The sequence below is a fragment of the Juglans microcarpa x Juglans regia genome, chromosome 2D (assembly GCF_004785595.1).
Source record: "Juglans microcarpa x Juglans regia isolate MS1-56 chromosome 2D, Jm3101_v1.0, whole genome shotgun sequence".
Taxonomy (NCBI): Eukaryota; Viridiplantae; Streptophyta; class Magnoliopsida; order Fagales; family Juglandaceae; genus Juglans; species Juglans microcarpa x Juglans regia.
Genome location: NC_054596.1, coordinates 3,280,862 through 3,304,596, shown reverse-complemented (window position 1 = coordinate 3,304,596; position 23,735 = coordinate 3,280,862). Strand labels below are relative to the sequence as shown.

The 23,735-nt window shown below is 34.9% G+C and overlaps 2 protein-coding genes across 8 annotated transcripts; one reads left to right on the top strand and one right to left on the bottom strand.

Annotated features, from left to right (window-relative positions):
* Positions 1-1,434: 1,434 nt before the first annotated feature.
* LOC121249040 (peptide deformylase 1B, chloroplastic) lies at positions 1,435-14,116 on the bottom strand. Of its 6 annotated transcripts, none has more exons than XR_005937574.1 (9): positions 13,925-14,113; positions 13,749-13,882; positions 13,503-13,641; positions 12,596-12,788; positions 11,963-12,073; positions 11,107-11,169; positions 3,159-3,287; positions 3,015-3,055; positions 2,128-2,229 (listed from the first exon to the last, which is right to left on the bottom strand). XR_005937574.1 is itself a non-coding variant. In XM_041147678.1 (8 exons), exons 1-7 carry the CDS (start codon positions 13,984-13,986, stop codon positions 3,186-3,188), a joined length of 804 nt encoding a protein of 267 aa, XP_041003612.1. In that variant the 5' UTR covers positions 13,987-14,113; the 3' UTR covers positions 1,435-1,731; positions 3,159-3,185. The 6 variants fall into 6 exon arrangements, 4 of the variants coding, with proteins under 4 accessions (XP_041003612.1, XP_041003613.1, XP_041003614.1 ...); XR_005937575.1 differs by having other exon boundaries at positions 3,015-3,050; XM_041147678.1 differs by lacking the exons at positions 2,128-2,229; positions 3,015-3,055 and adding an exon at positions 1,435-1,731.
* Positions 14,117-16,079: 1,963 nt separating this feature from the next.
* Positions 16,080-20,081, top strand: LOC121249041 (ADP-ribosylation factor-like). Of its 2 annotated transcripts, XM_041147684.1 has the most exons (7): positions 16,080-16,219; positions 16,778-16,970; positions 17,586-17,656; positions 18,213-18,332; positions 19,063-19,181; positions 19,529-19,610; positions 19,860-20,081. In XM_041147684.1, exons 2-7 carry the CDS (start codon positions 16,823-16,825, stop codon positions 19,863-19,865), a joined length of 546 nt encoding a protein of 181 aa, XP_041003618.1. In that variant the 5' UTR covers positions 16,080-16,219; positions 16,778-16,822; the 3' UTR covers positions 19,866-20,081. The 2 variants fall into 2 exon arrangements, with proteins under 2 accessions (XP_041003618.1, XP_041003617.1); XM_041147683.1 differs by having other exon boundaries at positions 19,529-19,895.
* Positions 20,082-23,735: the final 3,654 nt, after the last annotated feature.

Genomic DNA, 23,735 nt, shown 5'->3' with positions numbered 1-23,735 from the left:
CGGTTCAAATAGTATTTTCGTTATTTGTATATTTATATCTAGGCTAAACCATAAAGTGGAAAATCTCATATAAATGTTAATATCCATCGTATCAATGTTTTGAATACCGTACCAGATGTCGTATCGGTCAAAGCATTGAAATGAAATATTTCGTTTCGTGTACCGTTTCGGAATAGTCGATATATGAATAAATTATATATATAAATATATATAAATTATCTTCTAAAATAATAATCTATACATGAATAAATTATATATAAATATATATATAAATTATAAATTGGCCGTCTGAATTGACGGTAAAAAAATAAGTTTGTAATTTGAAAAAAAAAATATATTAAATACATAAATATCGGCCGGTACAAGTCGAAATACAGATCTACCGGCTAATATTTAAGTCGATACGAAATATATATATAATATTTGTACCGCCACTAAACCGGTACAGTAAATACTGACTGTACTAGCTGGTACGGTACAAGATTAAAAACAGTGGTTCATACAGCTTCCCTAGTCACAAAGACTTGGTCGTTCTTGATCGTTCATTAACCAACGTACCACAACATGGTCATGATCGTGAGATGTTCTATTATAGGCCAAAATTGACGCCACAAATAATCATGCTCGGAAATTCAACTCAATAAAGTAAATCAGTTGGGCCGTGCTCAAAAGTGCTCTCGTGACAGAGTCAGCAGATTATAAGGTTGGTAGCGAGGTCCCCATGATTTAATTAATTAAAAAATACGAGCAAGAACAAATGATAAAGATATTGAACGTACAGACTTGGTAAATTCGAAGATGAGGAACACAGAGACAGTAATTTCTCACTTGCAGATCTAGAGCCCAGATGGGGAACGTTAAGATATGTAGTTAACAGTCGAGCGAGAGATAACGGGTTCAAGTTCAACCAAAATCTCCATTTGCAGTAAGGTCACATTCAAAATTATATTTGACCCAAAACATAGTAACGAACACCCTTTTTTTTTTTTTTTTTTTTTGAAATTTGAGTCGGGCTTGCCCGCTCAACTTTTTAGATTTTTTTTTCTTTTTTACATTTTTTAATATATTTAAATATTTTAAAAAAATAAAAAAATTTCAATATATTTAAAATTACTACTTTAATCATTAAGTAACAAAAAAAAAAAAAAAAAATTTGTTTGTCAAGGGGTCAAATTGAGTAGTACAACTTGAGAGGTAAACTAGTTTTTTCCTTTTTTATTTTATTTTTACCTCCCGTTCCTTTACCTTTCTTTTTCATGGTATCTTCTCTCACTAAATCCTAAAACAGTGCAGGGGTAAGAGACTTGAAATAGCAAATGAGTTGTTGAAGAAATCAGAAAATCCTAAAATTTGAAACGTACATCTTTGGAGGACTCGGAACATAGGAGCCTAAGAATTAATTTTACAAGAAAACTATTTATTTATGACCAGTTATTTCTAACAAAACTAATTATTTCTTGTCAAAATGAATCTGTTTTTATTACAAATAATCGTTATTGTTGTAAATAATCCGTTACAAATATTTGTTTTTCTTATAGCGAAATCATGAATGTCTATTTATCTATATGCGATGCGAACCGCATTATGCAGGAGATCTCGTTTATCCATACAAACTGGATGCTCCAACATATACATGCATAACGTCAGTTGTGCATCTGGGCATGGGAGCAGCATCAACGATTCAGCACGCTGCGAATGGATAACACCAGAGCCTGTGTTTCAAATGTCAGTCTGATTAAAAATCAAATATGAAACTATTTGAATAATTACACAACCATTTACTTATAAGCAATGCTACTTTTTGAATTTTATCATTTTTACTCAAATTAATATGAAATATTTTAAGTCGCTCAACACATTAGTTGATGTGATCGGGGACAGCAAAATTCAGAATAAAGAAACAGCATTTGTTTAATATTATACAGCTCCAACTTCCAACTTAGGGCCCCTACCAGTACCAGATATGTTGTCATAGTTTCCCACTGCAGGGAGGCTTAGGTTCAGTAGGAATCATGATCTCAAACATTCAAGTTTCTGAAGTTGATGATCCAATCATAATCAACCAACTAATGCCAACAGCAAAGGCCAGCCAGAACAAAACATCAGCTGTAGTAGTGACAGGTATAAACTATATTATAAATATACGGGGAACATATTAGAGCAAACAAACTTGTATATTTTTGAATGCAGCGACAGCCTGCCCTGCACTGGTTTATCTCTCGCTAACATAGTGCTCACACTCTCCCTCCAAGATAACTATGACTTGTGTGAACCTTTCTGTTCTAAAGTATATGGACTGGTTAGAACTAGAACTGTACCTCCCATTGATGCTTTTAATGACAAGCAGTAAGATTGTGATTGTTCAGTCTGATTAGTCTTGCTGGGCTTAGCCTTTAGGACAGATACACACGGGATGCAACGGTTTTACATGACAATCTTAGTTGATTAGGAGTAAATTATCGATGAATGATACCAGTTTAACCTTGTTCTCCATAGGTTTTTGTTTCCTAGAAATTAAAAAATGTTTTACATTTCGAAGTGCAGAACATTGTTATTTTCTTGATTCTGGTTTCTAGACTCTTCAATGCAATTTTTTCATTTGTTAAACATTGTTCAGGTGCATCTTATAAGCTGGATTTGGAAACATATTTTCCATATGATATTCTCTAAAAAGTGCATGAAAATCGAAAAGGGAGAAAGTAAACACATCAACTTCTATTTTATTTTTTTTTTCCTCCTCTTTTCTTCCTTTCCTTTTGACTAAAATCTTGAACGTAAACTTCTTAAAGTCTCTGAGGTGAAAAAGGATTTAGAGGAAAAAAAACTCAACTTTATTAACTACAAAGATGACTTACAGTGACAATTAAAAATGCTTATTATCAAATAAGCCAATAGAAATTGAAATACTGAAGTTGATCCACATGCTGAAGTTCTAAACTATGTACATCGAATTAGCCATTTCTTCCTTCTATGGTTTCATGTATTTGATATTTGCCTCTACTCAGCAAGTTCCTGTGTATAATTCATCCAGCATCATGACTAATACACAGCTATCCTAAATGACAAACAAGCAAAATAACAATAAAATGAACTAAAATAGAAGGAAAAAAAAAAAAAAAAAAACCAAATTATCAGTTTTCCATTGTAACTACGGAAACCTGAAGTGTCTAAGGAATCCGGCATGTTCATGATTTTCCAAAACCAGCAGCAACCTTCTTCCTTTTGTAGGTTTCAATTCTTTCAGGGCTTGCCAATCCTGTCCTACCCTCATACTTCTTTTCTAGTGCCTGTCATTACCACATGAACAAATTAACATAAGAAATCAAATTTCATTAAAAAGTGTAAAGACACAACCCAAGTACATATTTTTTTTTTATAAGTAATAAGAGATTTTATTCCCAAGAATAGGCATAAGTCCAAGGGAGGCACTTTGGACCGGATGGGTGTAAATTTGAGATTTACACCCTCCAATAAAACACAACCACGACACTTGATTAATTTTGTTATTGTGAACACAGCTGCAGCAGATCGGCAAAATTACATGAGCCCGTCTCCCTCGCTCTCAAGCTCTCTCCCTCTCTCTCTCAAGTGCTCTCTCTCCTCAAGCGACATTTGACAAAGAGCTTAATATTTATCTCTTTCTTTGCTCTTCAGTAATATTTCTCTCTCTCTCTCTCCTAAATTATTTTTTTCAGTTGGTGATGGTTTAGAAAAAATAAAAAAAAGTTGTAAATCGGCCTGATCTTGAGCTTTTATTAAAATCCTAAGCAGTTTGTTGAGAGTAAGAAGAGAGAGATTGCTGAGAGTGAGGAGAGAGAAAGCTTGGAGAGAGAGGGAGTTTGCAGTGAGGAGAGAGAGAGCGACTGAAATTAATATGTGATTCTACGGTAAGTTTTATGAAACCGTTGGGGTGTCTTTTTCTGGTTGAAGGGTGTAAATATTGAAGGAGACGAAGATGAAATCTGAAGAAGGAGATGTAATATGAAGAAATGATAGGAACCAAGGTGGGCCTACTCTTAAAGATCCTTTACAAGTTCCAGATGAGCCAATTACAAGATCAAGGGCCAAGAAGATCAAGGAAGCAATGCAAGGATTGGTGCAATCCACTTGGGATGAAGCCAGCAAGAGCTCAACACTGAAGATGGGTCTGAAAGAAGAAGAACCGGCTTTAATCTACTTTATTCAAGCTGTGGAAGACATGACTTAGAGATACGGCCTATTGTTATTGGAGGCTTCTAATTTGGTTAAATGATTTATTTTATTAGTTTAGAATAAGTGGACTTGAAGATGCTTGGCTCACATGTCTTATTTCTTATGAACTATGTTTTTGGGAAGGCCTTGTATTTTGGCCAAGGGCTTATTTGGAAAGTTACATTTTAGGAACTAGGGTTTCATCAATTTAGTGTAGGGGTTGCTGTAGCCGCGGGTACTGTAGCCGGTACTGTTCATCAAGGGTAATTTTGGGTAAAATGAGCTTTATTTTGGCTAGGGTTTTGATTAGGTTTGGGTTTAAAAACTCTTTGTAGCCTCATTTGAGAGATTAGACAATATTGAATTTTATTTGTGACTTGAGTTTTCTCCTCTTGTTCTTGATTGAACTCTTGAACTTATCAAAGGTAAATCACAACCTTTGTGGCGTTCCTCCTTTATAATCTGGGTTCTTGAGACGGGTTCTTCAACGGGTCTAGATTTTAATATAATCTAGGTTCTTGAAACGGGTTCTCATCGGGTCTAGATTCTCCATCCTTGACTTGGTTTTTTTGGCTTTCTTGGGGAGTTTTCAAATTGATTGTGGGTTCAAGGGAATTCATTCCCACGGGTTCATATCATGGCCTCTGTTGAAGGAGATGAAGATAGGGTTCGAGGGAGAGTTTCAGAAAGAAGAGGGAAGCGAGACAGGAGAAGAGAGAAGATAGAATGGATGTGATTCTACCGTAACTTCAATTAAGTTTGCTACGTGTTATAATTTTATTGGCAGGTGTAAAAGTAAAATTCACGCCCGACCGGTTTGAAGTTTTTCCCTAAGTCCAAATACACAGGACGTATACAAAAGAAATACCTACTACTTTCTAATACCAAAAGGAAATGTAAAACAAATTCTGGAAATTATCAACCATTACAAAATTTTTAAAACACAAACTCAAAGTACTAAAAAAAAAAATCCCTAGGGTCTCCTAATGAACGTTCTATATCTTCGAAGCATCTCTCATTCCTTTCAAGCCATAGACACCACATGAGACAAGAAGGAATCATCTTCCAAATATCAACAGCATTCTTGCTACCCTTCAATCTCTTCCACCAAGAAGGAATCATCTTCCAAATATCAACAACATTCTTGCTACCCTTCAATCTCTTCCACCCTACCAATAAATCCACCACTTCCTTAGGCATTACCCAAGCATTACCCAAAGAAGACCAAACCGATTCAAAACCTCATTCTACAAGAACCTGACCACTTCACAATGAAAAAAGAGGTGATAAACAGATTTCTCATCCTTCTTGCACATGACATACCAATCAGCAATGTACATACCTCTCCTTCTAAGATTTTCAGCTTTCCACACTTTGCCCAGGGATACCACCCAACAGAAAAAAGCGACCTTGGAAGGAACTTTCACTTTCCATATGTTTTTCCAGGGGAATTCACAACTCCTGTGACTAGTTAATATGCTGTAAAAAGAGAAAACTGAGAACTTCGAATTTCCTGCAGGAACCCACAGCATGCCGTCCTCCCTACCTAGCATCAACTAGGGGTGTAAGGAGTTCGGCCCGGATTGGAAAAACTGACCGGACTGGACCGAACTCCAGACCGGTCAGTCTCGATCTCATAAATTATGGACCAAGAAAATTCGGTCCGGTCCTAGGGTCTATAAATTTTGGACTTGACCAAACCGAACTCCTTTATAGATTTTAAAAATATTTTTAATAATTTAATATATTACATTTATATAGTAATTATATAAGTTAATGATGTAGTTTTCATCTAATTTATTATCATTCACCATATAAAATATTTTTTAATGAGTTATTTACATAATACACATTAATAATTCACTTAATTTTAATTTCGTAATTTAAATAAATTTTTTTTGTTAATTTATTTGAAAAAAAATAAAAAATAATTGGGCCTGACCGATAGCTACTGGTTGGTCCAGTCCCTATAGATGTTCGGTCCGGTCCAATTTGGGAAAAATGATTGGCTGAAAATTTCAATCCATCAACCCCCGGACTGGACCGACCGATTTACACCCTTAGCATCAACTTTGAACTGTAAAGTCTTTCCAAAAAAACCTTAACATCATCCACTTCCCAGTCATTAACATCCCTAAAAAAGTTAACATTCCACTGAATATTATTGTCAATGCAAAAGAAAGAATATCCCACAGCAGCATTCTGATCCCTTGCAATTCTGAAAAGAGACAAAAATCCAATTTAAGTGTAGACTCCCCACACCACAAGTCATGCTGGAAAAGTATCCTCTTCCCATCTCCCATCTTTAATCTAATATGATTAGAAAATTCCCCCCATCCTTTTTTAATGAACTTCCACAAACTCACCCCATATGCACCTCTTGTATCTTTTGAGCACCAACCTTCCCACAGACTACCATATTTTACATCAATAACATTTCTCCATAAGGCATTTCTTTCCAAGTGGTATCTCCAAAGCCATTTCTCAAGTAATGCTCTATTAAACAATCTCAAGTTGTTTTATCCCCAACCCACCACAATCAATCGGTTGACATACCATCTTCCAATTAACCAAATGAAACTTTTTTTCTTCTCCTTTACCAGCCCATAAAAATTTTTGAAATAAACTCTCAATTCTTCTTTCTACCCTTGTCGGCAACAGAAAATGAGATAAGAAATAAGTGGGAAAATTAGATAAAGTATTTTTTATTAGAGTTAATCTTCCCCCTTTAGACAAGTTGATCATCTTTCAACCAGCTAACCTCCTTTCAATTTTCTCAATCATACTATCCCAAATATTAACAGATTTATAAGAAGCCCCCAAAGGAAGCCCGAGGGACCTCAAAGGGAGTGAATAAATTCTGCACACCAGAATATTTGCCAAGTCTAAAATATTCTAAACAGAACCCATAGGAACGACTTCAGATTTTGATAAATTAACTCTTAACCCCGATACGGCATCAAAACACAACAAAAGTGCTCTTAAAGCATGAAGATTGTCATAATTTGGGCTCACTAAAAATCAATATATCATCAGCAAACAATAAGTGTGAAACACTTAAAACACTCCGGTCCTCATCACCCACCACAAAGCTGCACAGAAACTTACCATTCACCGCCTTCTCAATCATTCTACTCAAGGCATCCATGATCATAACAAAAAGAAAGAGAGAGATGGGATCACCTTGCCTCAAACCATGCGAGCTACTAAAGAATCCTACTGGTTCTCCATTCACCAAAATTGAAAATATCGAAGTCGACACACAATGCTTTATCCATGAATACCATTTTTCTCCAAAACCATATCTCCTCAACATATAAACAAGAAAATCCCAGCACACATGGTCATAAGCCTTTCCATGTCCAATTTGATTATAATACCAGCTTTCTTCATTTTAATTCTACTCTCCAAGCATTCATTAGCAATTAAAATAGAGTCTAAAATTTGACTTCCCCTCACAGAGGCATTTTGCGATTTTAAAATAATCATCTCCATCACATTGCAAATGATTTTATACACTCCATTCACCAAACTAGCCCCTACCTTTTTCGGAATAAGTGCAATGAAAGTCGCATTAAAACTCTTCTCAAACCTCAAGTACGAATGAAATTCAGTGAACACCTTCACAATATCTTCTCTAACAATGTCCCATCATGCTTGATAAAACACCAAAGAGAACCCATCTGGACCCAGAGTCTTATCCCTATCCATACCCTTAACCACATTAAGTACTCCATCTTCTTCAAACTCTCTCTCTAGCCAATCAGCTTCGGCCTGATCTATAGAATCGAAACAAAGTCTGTCCAGTTTTGGTCTCTAAGAAAAATCTTCTGAAAAGTTCGATTGTAAACCCTAGCTCGGTGTTGTCTCATATATACTACCTGTGTACCTGGACTTTGCCTTTTTCTATTAATAAAACTTCTATGATTACCTATAAAAAAAAATCGTTTGAAAACAACTGCTCATAAAAATTCACTATGTGAACCTTAATATCTTCTTGATCCGTAATAAGTCTGTCCCCATCTCAAAGAACCTCAATCACATTATTTCTTCTATGAGAGTTCGCCATTTGATGAAAGAATTTAGTGCATCTATCTCCTTCATTCAACCATAGCACCCTAGATTTTTGCCTCCACGAAATTTCCTCCATTAACGCTATATTTTCCAGTTCAAAAGCCACCCCTAGTTTTCTTTTCCTGTCCTCCCCTGAAACCTCTCAACTCTTCCATAAGAAGCTTCCTCTTGCTGTCCAAATTCCCAAACTCCTCTTTATTCCATCTCTTTATATCTTTCTTAAGAGATTTCAATTTTCCAGCCAGAACAAAACTAGGAGTAGCTGAAAAATTATAAGAATTCCACCAACTTCTCACCCTGTCCACAAAGCCCTCCTCCTTCAGCCACATGTTTTCAAATTTAAAATACCTTTTTTTTTATAAGTGAAAAAAAAAAAGGTAATGATCAGAACACAATCTCGGCAAAATTTCTGACTCAAACCAGAAAAATGAGGCTCCCAAGAAGGCGAAACCAGAAACCTATCCAGCCTTGAGTACCATTTCTCCAAGTATAGTCTCCTCCCACCAAAGGTAAATAATTCAAAAATTAAATCTGAAAAAGTAGACATTGCATGTGAAAAATATGATTCCCCCAATCTCTCACTAGGGAAATGGGTGAGATTAAAATCCCCACCAAAACACCAAGGTAAATTCCACCAACCACATACACCTGACATTTCATCCCATATGAAACTCCTTCTACTATCCACATTAGGGCCATACACACCAGCAAATGCCCATTCAAACCCATCCTCAATACTCTTAAAATGACATGCCACCAAGAATTCACCCACAAAACAATCCCTCAACTTCACCACCCTCCTATTCCACATTACAATAATACCATCCAAAGCCCCATTTGACACCAACTCAACCCAACCCACACTACTACAATTCCAAAAACTCTAAACAATAGCTTGATTCACATATTTCAGTTTTGTTTCTTGAAGGCAAATCACATCTACCCTCCATTTTCTAAACCAATTTTTCACCCGAAGACGCTTACGAAGGTCATTAAGACCCCTTACATTCCAAGAAATAATCTTTGGCGGCTTCATCTGGAATCTATCACAGCCCTTTCCTTTCCCTTATTTCTAACTACGCTTCCTCCCTTCCCAAAGAAACCACACAGATCATTGATTTCAATCTATCTTGCAAACTGTCGGAATCCAAACTCTTCGATATACCCTGAAATGACGTCGCCATCGTGGCATTCATAGCCAGGGAACACCCACACTGCTTGCCTCCCACCGTCGCTCCATTTTGTGCAGACAAATCCACCAATGGCGCCGTCGAGCAGCTGGATCGAGCTTCCTTCTCCTCTATTGGGCTGATAGATCTCGGTAACACCCTCTCCTCCGAGCCCAAGCTTGGACGTACCACTATCAGCATGATATGTCATAGCGGAAGAGGACCCAACCATTTCTCGTAAGAATCTCACAAAACCAGCCCATCCACATCCACTCCTCCCTTCAAGGATGACTGAAATTCCTTTACCCAAACCTGTGCCATATTCTAACATCTTCAAAAACCTACCAGACTGATTATGGCCCCTCTGCAACATAAAACCTTTGTCTCCCCTCCCTTCTAGTTTGATAATCAACCATCTTACCAAGATTCTTCCAACAAACGTCTATCTCCTTAGCAAACCAAACCACCATTCCGCTAGATAGATATAAAGACATAGTATGTTTTCTTCCCTTTTCTATAATACATAACGCATTACCTCATTTTCTCCTAAATTCAAATACCTTGGATTCTATACGCAAACTCCCATCCATCTCTAAAATAACAACTGACAAACAACAAAATACAACCAAACTAAAGAAGATGATAAACAACAGGACGATTAGACATTATTACCAGTGAATACCTTTACAAAGAGAGGTTACTGGGGGAGAGAGAGAGAGAGAGAGAGAGAGAGTGGGAGGACACTAAGGCCGCGTTTGGATATTGAGCTAAGCTGAGCTCAGTTCTTTATAAATAATAGTGAGTTGAGTAGTGGAGAGAGTTATGTGAGGCCCATTTAAATTGAGTTTAAAGTGTGTTTGGATGTTAAGATGAGTTTAATACTTTTTATGGGAAGTTAAAAAAAGTTGTGGGTCCCACATATAAATGTGTTAAGTTGAAAAATGTTGTAGGTCCCATATGTAAGGAAGTTTTGAGTTGAGATGAGTTCAGTAATTTGAGAGTTGGGTGTTTGGATGTTAGACTCAACTTAAAATTTGACTGAGCTCAGCTGAATCTTGCAACCAAACGCAGCCTAAAACTAAGACAAACATCAAAATTAACTGGTGAGAATACAAAGAGTTCAAAGTAGAATAAAAGATTTTATTAAAAACACAAATGTTGGAGGAAAGCCCAAACCACATCTAGGTCTATACTCAGAAAAGACTATATCTAGGTCCCTCAACTTCATATCTTGTATGCATATGAAGTATACAAGATAGACACCTATGTGGGACACCATTCTGTTAAGACTCATGTCACTGATTCACTTTTTTTTATTGGTAACTCATGTTACTCACTATTATCAATCAGAAATGAGCATGCTGCCCAAAAAAAAAAAGCCCTCTGTTTTTTTTCCTTACACAATTAATCACCATAAAGAATGGCTGATAATGCCCAGGGTGTTTGAGATCCATAAATATATTGTTTTTGTCTAAATAGAAGGATGGCATCTGAGATTCAGATGAAAAATTTACAACTAGTAGCAGCCATTGCTTATTCGCTTTGATCAATAAATAGACTTCCCAATGAAAACAAAAGTTCTAGGTATCATCATGTTCTACAATTTTTAGGGAGCAGGAAAATTATTCTTGTGACTTCAGGAAACATGAGAAAGTTCAGCATGCTTGCTCACCTGTAACTCTGCCCGAAAACTCTCGAGAACTTCATCAGTCATTCTATCAAAGAATAGAACACCCTACAGAGTCAACAGTTATCTTAGAAGAATGACTTACAAGTGAAAAAAAAACTGAGGACCAAAAAAATCAAACAGTATTCAAATGCATTAACATAAACGAATGATCCAATGGAAGCTTCAGCCAAACATGTTTCACTGTATGCAGCACACAGTATTGCTCCATCAAGAATGGGGACACGAGGAAATGTGTTTGTAAATGCATAAACCTAGATAAAACTGTTATTCCGCATGGACATCTGCTCTTTTACATTGCATTACCTTGAATTTTTTAGAGCCTTAACCTAAGCATCTGCTTCAAGATCAGGTGAACCATAATATTCCTTCTCTTGTCATATTCACAGTGACAGATCAAAGCCTAAAAAGTATGAAGTTTTTTTGGCAAAAACATTGGAATTAAAATTTCAGAAATGAGACCGAATCAATAGTTCCATGCCCTCTTCATGTTTATTCATATTACTCAAAAAGGGGAAGAATATTCCCACTTCCACGCATTATTTTTTTCTCTCTCCTGCATTAATTTGCACTTTATCACATTCTAACTTCTAATTGAATAAATTCAAACATAGGCAAATCCAATTCTTTTAAGTTCTGGGGTAGGTCGTGAATGGAAAATTATAAAACCAACTTACTCTAGATACCCCAACAATCCACATTCCATGTTGATGGTTAATTATCAAGACCATAAAGTTTTAGTTTCTTCGATGGTTAATTACGTCAAACTAAAAAGGACAGGAATTTTTTTTTTTTTTTTGTATTACGAGATACTAAATTTGAAGTAGAATGAAAGATGGACCTGCAAATGGTCATACTCATGCTGGAAAACCCGTGCAGGAAGACCTGACAAATTGACTGAAAACTTTGCACCTTTAATGTCCTGTGCATCAATCTTTACAGATTCTGGTCTCTGCATGTACAAACATGATGCAAATTGTAACATTGGAAACAAACGAGCTTTAGAAGACCAAATACAGAATTAGATAACAATACTTGTAATAAATATTCATAAGATGCATATATTTTTCTTTTTATACTTTTTTTAGCAGTGTAAAAAACTTGCATAAGAAGCCTTAACGACATATTCTCTTTTGATCCAAGCTCACAACAAGATCAAGTGTTACTGATGACCTCAAGAAAATAAAACAGAAACTTTAAGCAGGCATCAAGAGGAAACATAAACAATATCAGAAGGTCCAGCTTAGCTTTAATGGAGGAAAGCCCAATGATATTTATATATTTTACAGAGTCAGCAGCAATGTTAAGATTAATGGGAAGATCATGAATGCATCATCAATGAATCGGGAACAAAGTATCGGTGTGCGCTAAAGAAAATTGCAAACTCAAGGCAGCCATGTCCTAAAGACTATTTGGAATACAAAAGAAACCAAAGAGGAGATCATGTAAGGAACAACTCAGCTTATTCGAATACCTTGACATCAGCAAAAATCCTTGGGAAGGATAGGCAACCTTCATTAAAAAGCACCACTTTCTTTGAATATTTATTTACTCTTGGATTTACAAGAACAATTTCCTCCCCCTCACCACGTTCCCCGACAGGATTAAACACCATGAGTCGAACATTAATTCCTACTTGGGGTGCTGCGAGCCCAATACCATCAGTTCTGCAGAAAATGAAGCCAACAAGTATTGTTCACACTCCTGTAAATAGCAAGGATTTTCAATAAGCATCTAAATCTAAAACATCTAATCATAGAAGCATTCAATTTGAAAACAGGAAACAATAAGAAAATGAGTTTAGAGAAACTCATAACCTGCATGACAAGACCAGCATAAATCTCGTTCTCTCTGCCTGGTTTGGTTACACAAACCAAATCATCTCATCTCATATAATCATTACAACTTTCCCAAACACCCACACAAAATATAATAAACAATTAGATTTTTTCAAATTCTAAAACAAAAATTATATTAAAAAATTATATTCTAACAATATTTTGTTCAATTTTCAACTTTTATCTCATCTCATCTCATCTCATCTCATGTGTGTAACCAAACGAGGCCTGGTCTCTCTCTCTCTCTCGCGCGCGCGCACACACATCTATAATCAAAACTGGGGTTAAATTCAAAGCTCTGAGTTAAATATTATTCTGTAACCCATTTTCTTAATATAGAAAACGTTCGTAACACACATATCTATAATCAAAACTCCCAAAGAAGAGTTAAATTCAAAAGCTTAAGGAATGGACCAATAATATCATAACAACTCACTCTTATCATCATTAGTCCAGGTTGGATTCCATCTCACGCTAAGCCTCCAAACAGTACAAATGACTAAAATAACACGTAATGAGAGTAAACGGGTGAGGAAGACTTACTTGTACATTACGTCGAACATTTCGTCGACGAGCTTCTTCAAATTATCATCGAAAGAATCGATTCGCTTGTTCTTCGCTCTCAGTACAGGGTCTGGATATTCCACTATTTTGAGCGGCGCTTCAAAGCGAAGATCGTCGCCTAAAAACAAAAAGCAAAGAAGCAGAGAGTATCGCAAAATTAGAGCTCTCAGTTTTTTCGCTCAAAATATCGAGCCAAGTTCAAAACTCAAGAGAGTAAAAAGGTACGCGAAGGTTGAGAGAAGCGCTGAAGCGTGTGCTTACGAGAAGCTACGTCCTCGTCTTTCAATGCAGAGCCTCGCTTGGCTTGCGCGTGGACAGGACCTAGTGGAGACAAGGAGGATCCGTTCGCGTAGGAGAAGAGTCGGCCGGATGGAGAGGACCAGTGGAAGCTGGCGGGAAGGGTGGATGGGGGACGGAGAGCGCGAGATAAAGAAATTGTGTGGAGCCACGTCGCACTAGCCATGGCCAGAAACAGCTGGGTTGAGCCTACTGGAATGTCGAATGTGTGAGGTTGCACCGGAGAGGCCCAAATTTATTTGTTTATTCGGATTTTCTTCCGATTGATGGAGGCAAAATCTTACCAATCGCACGGTAAATTAATCTCATATCCTCTGATAGTTATAATTTTTTTAAATTTTTACATAAAATAAAATAAAATTTTAAAATAAAAATAATATTATAAAATATATTCTAATCATGTTTTATTCAATTTTAAATCTTAAGCCTAATTTATTTTTACAATTATTTTTATCTCATTTCATATAATCATTATAATTTTTACAAATTTTCACACAAAATAAAATAAATATTTCAAATTTTTCAAATTTTAAAATAAAAATAATATTAAAATATATTATAACAATATTTTATTCAACTTTTAACTTTTATCTCAACTCATCTGTAAAAACAAATGAAGTTTATATTTGCAAATCGATTTACACTATTTGGATAATGAAATTGTTTTATCTCATTTCATCTTATAATTATAACTTTTTCAAATTTTTATATAAAATATTATAAACAATTTAACTTTTTCAAATCTCAAAATAATAATAATGTTAAAAAATATTATTATAACAATATTTTATTCAACTTTTAATTTTTATTTAAAAAAATTTCATCTCGTCTCATATCCAAACTGTACATTAAATGAGATTTATATAATATAATTGAAATAATTACATTTGTTAACTTTTTTTTACCTCATTTTATAATTAACTAATATAATCATACACTTCAATAAAAATAAATTTGAATTCATAAAATTACTCTTCATTTTATATAAAATTAAAAAATAATTAAAAAAAACTATATTCAGCAACTCTACACTACACATATTTTTTTATTTTTTTCTTCAATAAGTGTGGTGTAAGACTGCTAAGTAGAAGAATTCTAATTAAAATTATTATTAAACAGTTATAAATATATTATTACTTGATTAAGTTTGATTTGCAATATAATTTATTTTTAAACTCGTATTGTAAATTAAATATTACCGCATTTGTAGCGTGAACCGTGGAAGGTACATTGCTACCCTCTAAACTAGCTTACACACAGATCATTATATTGCATAAAACTTTATTCGACTCGGATAAGTTTGAATATAATTATATAAGTTCATATTTATTATTTTTATAATATATTTTTTAATTCTGCAACACGAGTATTCAAAATTCAAATTTACTTTGTTAAATATAAATATAGCATATAATTTATTTTATCAAATTTTTAATTAGTTCGTGAACAAATTCAATCGCAGCCAAAAAATAAATGAATTAATTGTTTAAATTCGTGTCTTTTACCATGTGAGGGAATTGAAATCACTGTTAGATCAATGTGTTCCCAAAAAGATTGGCTCAATATGTACATATTACGGCTCCATTTGGAATTTAGATCTAGTCTAATTTTAAACTAAGTTTGAGATCTAAACATAAAATTCTTAAATTATTAAACTCATTTTAACTCAAAATTTATTTACACGTGAGACCTACAGTATTTTTTAACTCAACACCTCTTTACATACGGGACCCATAATTTTTAATAACTTTTCATAAATACATCTAAATTTATCTTAACATTTAAACTCATGTTAGGTAGACCTCACAAAATCTACTCTACTATCTCAATTTATTACTATTTATAATAAATTAAATTCATCTTAACTCAGCTTAATATTTAAATAGAGCCTAAAAGTTGAAAAAAAGGCTTAAAAAGCTTACTATGCTAAATAAAATTGTTTTTAAAACTGTTCATTACCATTTGTAATAAATTAAATTCATCTTAACTCGGTTTAACATTTAAATAGAGTTTAAAAGTTGAAAAAAAATGCTTACGAAGCTTACTATGCTAAATAAAATTGTTTTTAAACTGTTTATAATCTTAAATATACCACAATTTATTATGTACATAACAAAAAATAAAATATCAGAATTTTTAATATATAATAATGTCATAGTGTTTCCGACTAATAATATGTTTGGTCATTGGTGTGCAGTGAAAATGCTTATAAATAAATTTATTCAAAACGAGAAATAAATTAAGATATCATCATACGACGCCGTCCACGTTTCACAGTTTACCATGGCAATTCACCGAGTACTTAAATAGCGAAGAGAGAGAATCCATTTAGTCTCTCAAAAATCGCGGCTCGCCATTCGTCTCTGCTCCGCTTATCCCTTCAGATCCTTCGTCGAAAGGTCAGTCTCTCTCTCTCTCTCTCTCTCTCTCTCTCTCTCATACCATATTTTCCCCTCTACATCTGTTGCAGATCTTTGCTTATCTTGACCGGCAGATCCCTCGATTTAAGTTCATTGATTCTATGTAAAAGATTCGCAACGATTTATCCATTATTTTCATTTGACGATCTGTTGGCGAAATCTTGTTTACTTGTTTCATAGACTTTCCTTTCAATTTGGGGTTCATTTCCATGATTTGGGATTCTGGCCGTGAATTTTAAAATTCGATGGATCTATTTGAATTTTTAGGAATTCGTGATTAGAAACACGCTTTACCGTACTTTGATTCAGCACGTTGTTTAACCGGTCTATTTTTTGGATCCGAAATTACTAGGGCTTCATATTTGTTTTCCTTCTGATAATTATGCCTCTTTATTATGGTTTTATTTGGTTTGCTGCCTAAGGTTTCCTTATTTTGTCACTTAGATTTATTGTGCCTTTTAATGCTTTGGAAATCTTTTTTTGTTTTTTCAACTTTGATGATTTCTCTCATTTTTTTTTATCTCATAAATAAATTAGAGCCGACTGATCGATAGGCAGCTAGGACTAGAACTAGAAGTAAGAATGGGGCTTACATTCGCGAAGTTGTTCAGCAAGCTTTTTGCCAAGAGAGAAATGCGTATTTTGATGGTAGGTCTTGATGCGGCCGGTAAGACCACCATCTTGTACAAGCTCAAGCTCGGTGAAATTGTCACCACGATCCCTACTATCGGTGAGTCCTCGTCTTCGGTACTAACTACATTCCGGTTCATACTTCCAAGTCGTTGGGTTTTATTTACTCTGACTGATTACTTTATTCACGTCATCTTGAATGTCTTACTGGCTAAAGAAGATAAAAAAAAAAAAGTAAAATGGAAAAAAGTTTGCCTCATTTCGTTTTTCAAATATTTTTGTTTGCTTGCAAGGTTTTTGTGATCTCGTCCTTATCATGATAGGTAAAATAATTGGCTTCAAGGGTTATGGATAAAATATTGTGTCAGATAGAAGGAATACTGCTTGTTTGATGATGCATGGGACTAGTACTATCATCTAGTGTACTGAAGCTTTTGAATATCTTGATCATATATATTTCTCATGGATACTTTGAGCACAATCCAATTTTAATTGATGGGTTGTGACTTGGAATCTGTTTATGTGTTTTTCTTCTGATGAGTTATTGCCACTTGGTAATCTTATTTTGGTTGATTGGGTGTTCCTTGTTTAGCTTGATGAATTAGCCCTTATCTCTATTCAGATCCAAGCGAAGACCCATGCATTTCAGTTTTGACTCTTGTTAATCGAAGTGGTATTAGTTACTAATGAATAATGGAGTGAGTTGTATCTGCAGGGTTTAATGTGGAGACAGTGGAGTATAAAAACATCAGCTTCACTGTTTGGGATGTTGGTGGTCAGGACAAGGTACGACCCTTCTAAGTCAAGTGTGTGTGGAAAAGGCACCCATGTGCCTGTGTGTGTGTTTGGTTATTAAACTGTATGCATATCTTTGATATTTTGAGTTGTATTTGTGTTTTCGATTATTTTTCTATTAATAATGCAGGACAAGTTCCGAATGTATCTGCTTGATAACCAAAAAAAAGGTTGATTATTGTCTGAAATTTGGTAGTTATTCAGGTATTTTACAATGTTTGAACTACGGAACATAATAAGTCACTTGAATTGAGACATTGGGGCGCATACATTTTGAATTTTACAACACGAGCTTTAGCACCTGTATGCGATAGTGTCATTAAACAAAGGAGCAACATCGTAAATGTGTCCTTTGATGTTGCATAAACGGGTCATGTGTCATGTCAGCAGGTTTGCCACACAATGCGTTAGAGGGGGAGTGTTATTATAGCAGTGCATCTTAATTTTTTAGGGAAATTATTTAGTTGGATATGTTACACAACTCTCTGAAGATATTTATTTTTCCGTAATGAAATGGTTGATTAACTGATATAATTTCTTAAAACAGATCCGTCCACTGTGGAGGCACTACTTCCAAAACACTCAGGGTCTAATTTTTGTGGTTGATAGTAATGACAGGGATCGAGTTGTTGAGGCTAGGGATGAGTTGCACAGGATGTTAAACGAGGTATATGCCACTTTTCCTGTCTCTGTCTTGTTCCTGCATGTTGTGCTATGGTATTTGGATTTCTTTTCATTCATACAGCATCTAAATTAGATTTATATAGCTGAGGTTGCATGCCTTCTTAAATCTGTATTGATTTTTTAATTGTATTTTATACACATTTGGGAAATTTGAAATATGTTTTCTTGCATTTTAATTGTTATTTAACTGGGTTCCACTTTTTATACTTTCGTATGCAACATATTTTGTGATTGGAGAACTATCAATGTTCCATCTTTTATATACCAATTTTCCTTTACATGAATCTGTTAAGTTTTTTGAATGCTAACTTATGTTGTTTCCTTACTTCTATACATGCTTTGTTGAAGTCACACAATTTTTATGCAGTCATCAGAATAATCTTAATTAGGACTCTCACTAAGTTCTGTGGTAATAGTGGGAGACTTGTAAGTTAAATATGGGGTTTGTGATTGCTTGAATTGCTTGTATTTGCAAGTCAACTAGGGCTGTGGCAGCTGTTTGATGAAGACTTTTCTATTGATTCTTGCATCAGTAGGATAGGATCAGTGTTTATCTGTCTATCCTTTTACTGGCTCCTATTGGTTGCTTGGCCAAATATCGGGTTTATGCTATACAGTTTATTTAAGCTTGCAATTCTGATAAAGCTACATCTATTTTCTGTTTGATATGGGCACCAAGTTTTTTAATACAAAATCTTTTTTCTTGGTTTCAGGATGAACTGAGGGAGGCTGTTCTTCTTGTATTTGCCAACAAACAAGATCTTCCAAATGCGATGAATGCTGCGGAGATAACTGACAAGCTTGGTCTCCATTCTCTACGCCAACGCCACTGGTACTATTTTTCCCCTCATTTCTGCCTCAAGTTGTCAGTTCAACTTGTTGGTCAGCCAAGTTGGATATGGTTGAAACTGAAATTAACCCCCCCCCCCCCAAAAAAAAAAAAAAAAAAAAAGAAAATAGAGACCATGCTGCAGTAGGGACCATCACATCATTTTTCTTCTGAAATTGAATCGTGCTGCTCATACAAAAATGAATGAAGCTTCAGCATTCCTCTTTTAAGGCAAACTAAGAACAATAAAACATGTTTTTGTTGAATTCATATCAACGCTCAGGGAAAAAAAAAAGAAAAAAAGAGAAAAAGATCAACTCTTGCTGATGCAGTATGTTGGTTAATTTCAGGTACATCCAGAGCACGTGTGCCACTTCTGGTGAGGGCCTGTACGAGGGGTTGGAATGGCTTTCCAACAACATTGCTAGCAAGGCAAGTACATGAACAAAGCTTAAAAGCTAACACAAAATTATACGTAGGACAGATGGGAACGATACCATAAAATTATAAAAGGTCTAAGCTGCCATCTGATTCGGCAAATACATTGTGAATTTTAACTTTGAAAGATCATTCTGAAAGCACGTTCATCATATCACTTCATTGTAGGGGTTCCACATTTGCTATATCTGCACTATTCCTTTCATTATATTTTAGTTACAATCATATTCCCCTTCTTTTCAGGCATGAGACATCAAAGAAATCTGGTTTCTGGCGATCTGGGAGTATGAATGCACTTTCCCGGTGGCTGTTGTAATAGCTGAATGTTTGTCTAGGCCTTTTATATATATGGGTTTGTGTGGTTGCTACTTTAGCTAAATACTTTTAGCTTCTAAACAATGCTTTTATGTTGTTACCATCTTTTTTGGTCATGACCGCACTTAATGGTAATGCTCGTTTTGCCTTGTTATTGACGGTCGGAATTTTACATTGGATGAAAGAATGAAGGCAATGTCACTGTCATGGCCATTTTGTAGTTTCAGAAAAGGAAGGGAAAAAAAAAAAAAAAAAAAAACAGGCATCCTGGTGAGTGGCTTGCAGAAGGTTCTCTCTGGCCGTCTTTGACCCCTTGCTGTACCATTCTAAGATCTTCGAATCTTCGAGACTGGGTGTAACTTCCCTTGTGCCTAGGCTTGCCATTTAAGTGAACTTACAGCGGTCTAAAACAATTATTTCTCCATTGTTCTAACTTACCCCCCAGAATAAAAATAAAATCAAAATCTACAGTGGCTTCGTGATCGGTTATCGTTTTTTATTTGGGTCAGAGATCGTGGGGTAATTATAATTTCTGATGCAGTTATGCTTATGTTTGTAAATCAAGTTGAAGTTGCGAATTTACGGTTCAAACTGACGAGCGAAAATTCACGTGTGGGTAAAATGTAAGTATCCGTGCGAACTAATAAAGATGTCCTTTTCGCCACACGTGGTGCTGAATGATCATTTTCTCGCAGAATGTAGCATGCAGTACTGCCAAGCCCTAGTACTAGTGGATCCAAATTGAGGTTACATATTGACTGTGCTCACATGCCAACATTGCTTAATATCTCGATATAGCCACTAATCCCCGGCTACCACTAGTTGCGAGCTTGCAGGAAGTACTAGTTGCTTTCCCATTTTCTCCAATTCAGAAAGATAACAAAGATGTTTCTCACTAAGGTAAGGCCTTTCGCTCTATACATGTATTTGGACCTAATGGCTCCATCATACACAGACACACACACCATATATAGGAAGAGTTGCATGGGGCGGGCGGCAGTACTTTCGAATATAAGCTGGGAAGAGAATGAGATGGTACTTTATATTCGGTAAGTAACCCCCCAACAAATTTGCAACAATAGTGCAATAGATAATCAAAAGCCAAATTAATGAATAGGAATTGGGAAAAAGGATGATCGATATTCAACATTACGTATGCACCGCTTGCGCCATTCAATGAGAGCCACAAAGCTAGCTTGCTGCCTGCAGGTAGGTCTCTTGGATTGGTACTGCATTCATTCAACTTTTGCACAGGTGTAAAATATGAGTACTGTTATGGGAAAGCTTTTCGGGTCTAACATGATCACGGTGATGACAGATCATACTTACACTAAAAGGAGAATAAAAAACCATATATATATATATATATATATATTTATTCTACTCATGAGCAACACCCTACACTACCACACACACCTGCTAAGTAAAATAATTCTTTTTTTTTTTTCTCAATAGTTGTGCTATGTAGACAGTTGAGTAGAATTTTTCATATATATAAATTTAATTAATTAAATATATGTGGCTCACGCTTATAATTAATTTGTCATTTGCCATGCTAGCTATAGCCAGCAAGCTAGGACCCTTGTTAATTAGTCTCTCCTTTTTTTTTTAGCAAGAGTTATAAGGCAGATTAATCCAAGCTGCCAATTGAATTGGGATCTATTTATATATAGAGTGGGGTTACTATGCCGCCCCACTCTTACCGTTAGGTTTACTGCTCAGTTATTTTTTTTTCATATTTTTTTAATATATTTAAAAATAAAAAAAAATACGTCAATATATTTAAAATTATTTTTTTAATCACTAATTAAAAAAAAATTTGACCAGCAATTGAACGGTAAAAATGGGGCGGCACAACAGTTTTACTCTTATATATAATTTTATTAATTCGTCCTTTCTTGTCTATCCTACCAGCTTGTGTGGACCAGAACCCTTCATACCTAACTCTATCCTCCATCTCTCAAAAAATTATCTTCTAGTGTTGCATGGTTCGTTGAATAACAGTAGTAGTACGTACTGATCTATAGAGGACCGTCATGATCAGTCAATTATATATAATTAACTCTTGGACCACATTTTTTACTATTTTAGAAACTCCAAAAAAAAAAAAAAATTGTTTTCTAGTTTTTTGGCTTTCAAATAGCTTTAAGCGCTCATCAAAATTATAGGCAGCTCACGTACGGAGTTGTTAACTTACACTGTTACACAGAGTACCAATATCGATAAGAATTGACCCGATCGATCAAAACCCAATAACATGTACAAAACCCCGTCCCTATTAATTTCCTTTCTCGGAAAGGAACTATTCATGTATTTTATATATGTTCATTTCCTCCGGGCTATCACACATGATCAATTTTCGACTCACTACTCACAAGTAGCAGTACTACTCCAACTACGTACGTACATGATTACAATTCTTTGTTTAGATTTGAAGATGAGTTAAGATGAATTGTTAATAGTAGTGAGATGGGTTATGAATAGTAGTGAGATTTGTGAGTTAAAATTGATGAATAGTAATGAATAATAATGAGATAAGTTGAGATGAATTATAAATTCAAACCGGACCTTAATATATCTGGCCAATTCTTCATCGGCGGTATACTGCATGCCTCCTTCGCCCACGGTTTACTGCTCGTTTTTAGGGTGGAATGGCGTGAGGGTGGGTAAAACTATTTTTCACATGCATGAAACATCGACAGTTATCAGTAGTACTTTTTGACAGTTTTTGTGGTATATCGATCAAACGTTAAGTTTGTTAACATCTAAAAAAGTACTGTGTATTTTTCCAAAGTTATTGGCCGAGGCTATATAAATTATTTAAGTACGTACTTATATATATATATATATATATATATATATATATATATATGTTTGTGTGTGTGTGTGTTTGACAGAAGATAAGTCTTTTTGTTCTACATTAATTTGCTAATTATGGACTTAATGGCTTTGGTTCAACCGTTCAAGTGACACCCACATGCATCCACCATCCATGCATGCATGTTGCCTAGCTAAGAGCATCACAATTGCAATCATTTGATCTCATTTGGCTATGTATATATGCACATCTAACTTTAAATTCACATATATATATATATATATATGTTGCATGGAGAATCATTTTCTATACTTCCTCTTCGATCGATAAGTGTGGAAGATAACAAATGGATGGTAGCATATTTTTTTCTAATGCATTGTTTAAGAGGGAAGATTCTGATGTGATGACCCGAGCTAGCCAGTATATATATATATATATATATATATATATATATATATCTGATTACTGATAATATTTTACGTACACATGTTGCTCCAATAAATGATTTTGTTTTCTTCTTTAGGGGCTTTCTTTCATGAAGAATACAATATATAGCGAGTACTAGATCTACATGATCGGTCTTACCATGCACGTGATTTTGTAATGCTCATTATATCCATTTCATTTTTTCATATATATATTAATATATAATATGCACGCTTACCCGGAGTGCATTTTTTCCTAATTTATTTATATGGACACAGAGATTAAATATTATGAGCTAGGAAGTATAAATAATAGACTAATTAATTACCCTAGCTAGCTAGCTTGGAAATTAATAAGATGTAGCCATGCATGTGCCGGGTTTGATCACTCAGTACGGATATGTGTAACTCGAATTCATTATCATATTAGGTTAAAATTAAGCTCTCCTCTAAATAACTGATTAATGGCTGAATTACCGATAAAAAGCCTCTCGTACGCACGCCTTCTCTATAAAAACCTGGCAAGCTTCGTACCTAGGTGTATCATCTGATCAGTAGTTA

Bases quoted from the DNA above. Each gene is read 5' to 3' on its own strand.
- LOC121249040 (XM_041147678.1), bottom strand. From the start codon at position 13,986: ATGGCTAGTGCGACGTGGCTCCACACAATTTCTTTATCTCGCGCTCTC. The intron at 12,789-13,502 runs GTAAGTCTTCCT...CATTTTCTGCAG, and splicing joins ATGTTCGACGTAATGTACAA to AACTGATGGTATTGGGCTCG. The intron at 12,074-12,595 runs GTATTCGAATAA...TTGTACATGCAG, and splicing joins GGATTTTTGCTGATGTCAAG to AGACCAGAATCTGTAAAGAT.
- LOC121249041 (XM_041147683.1), top strand. From the start codon at position 16,823: ATGGGGCTTACATTCGCGAAGTTGTTCAGCAAGCTTTTTGCCAAGAGA. The intron at 17,657-18,212 runs GTACGACCCTTC...TTCTTAAAACAG, and splicing joins ATGTTGGTGGTCAGGACAAG to ATCCGTCCACTGTGGAGGCA. The intron at 18,333-19,062 runs GTATATGCCACT...TCTTGGTTTCAG, and splicing joins TGCACAGGATGTTAAACGAG to GATGAACTGAGGGAGGCTGT.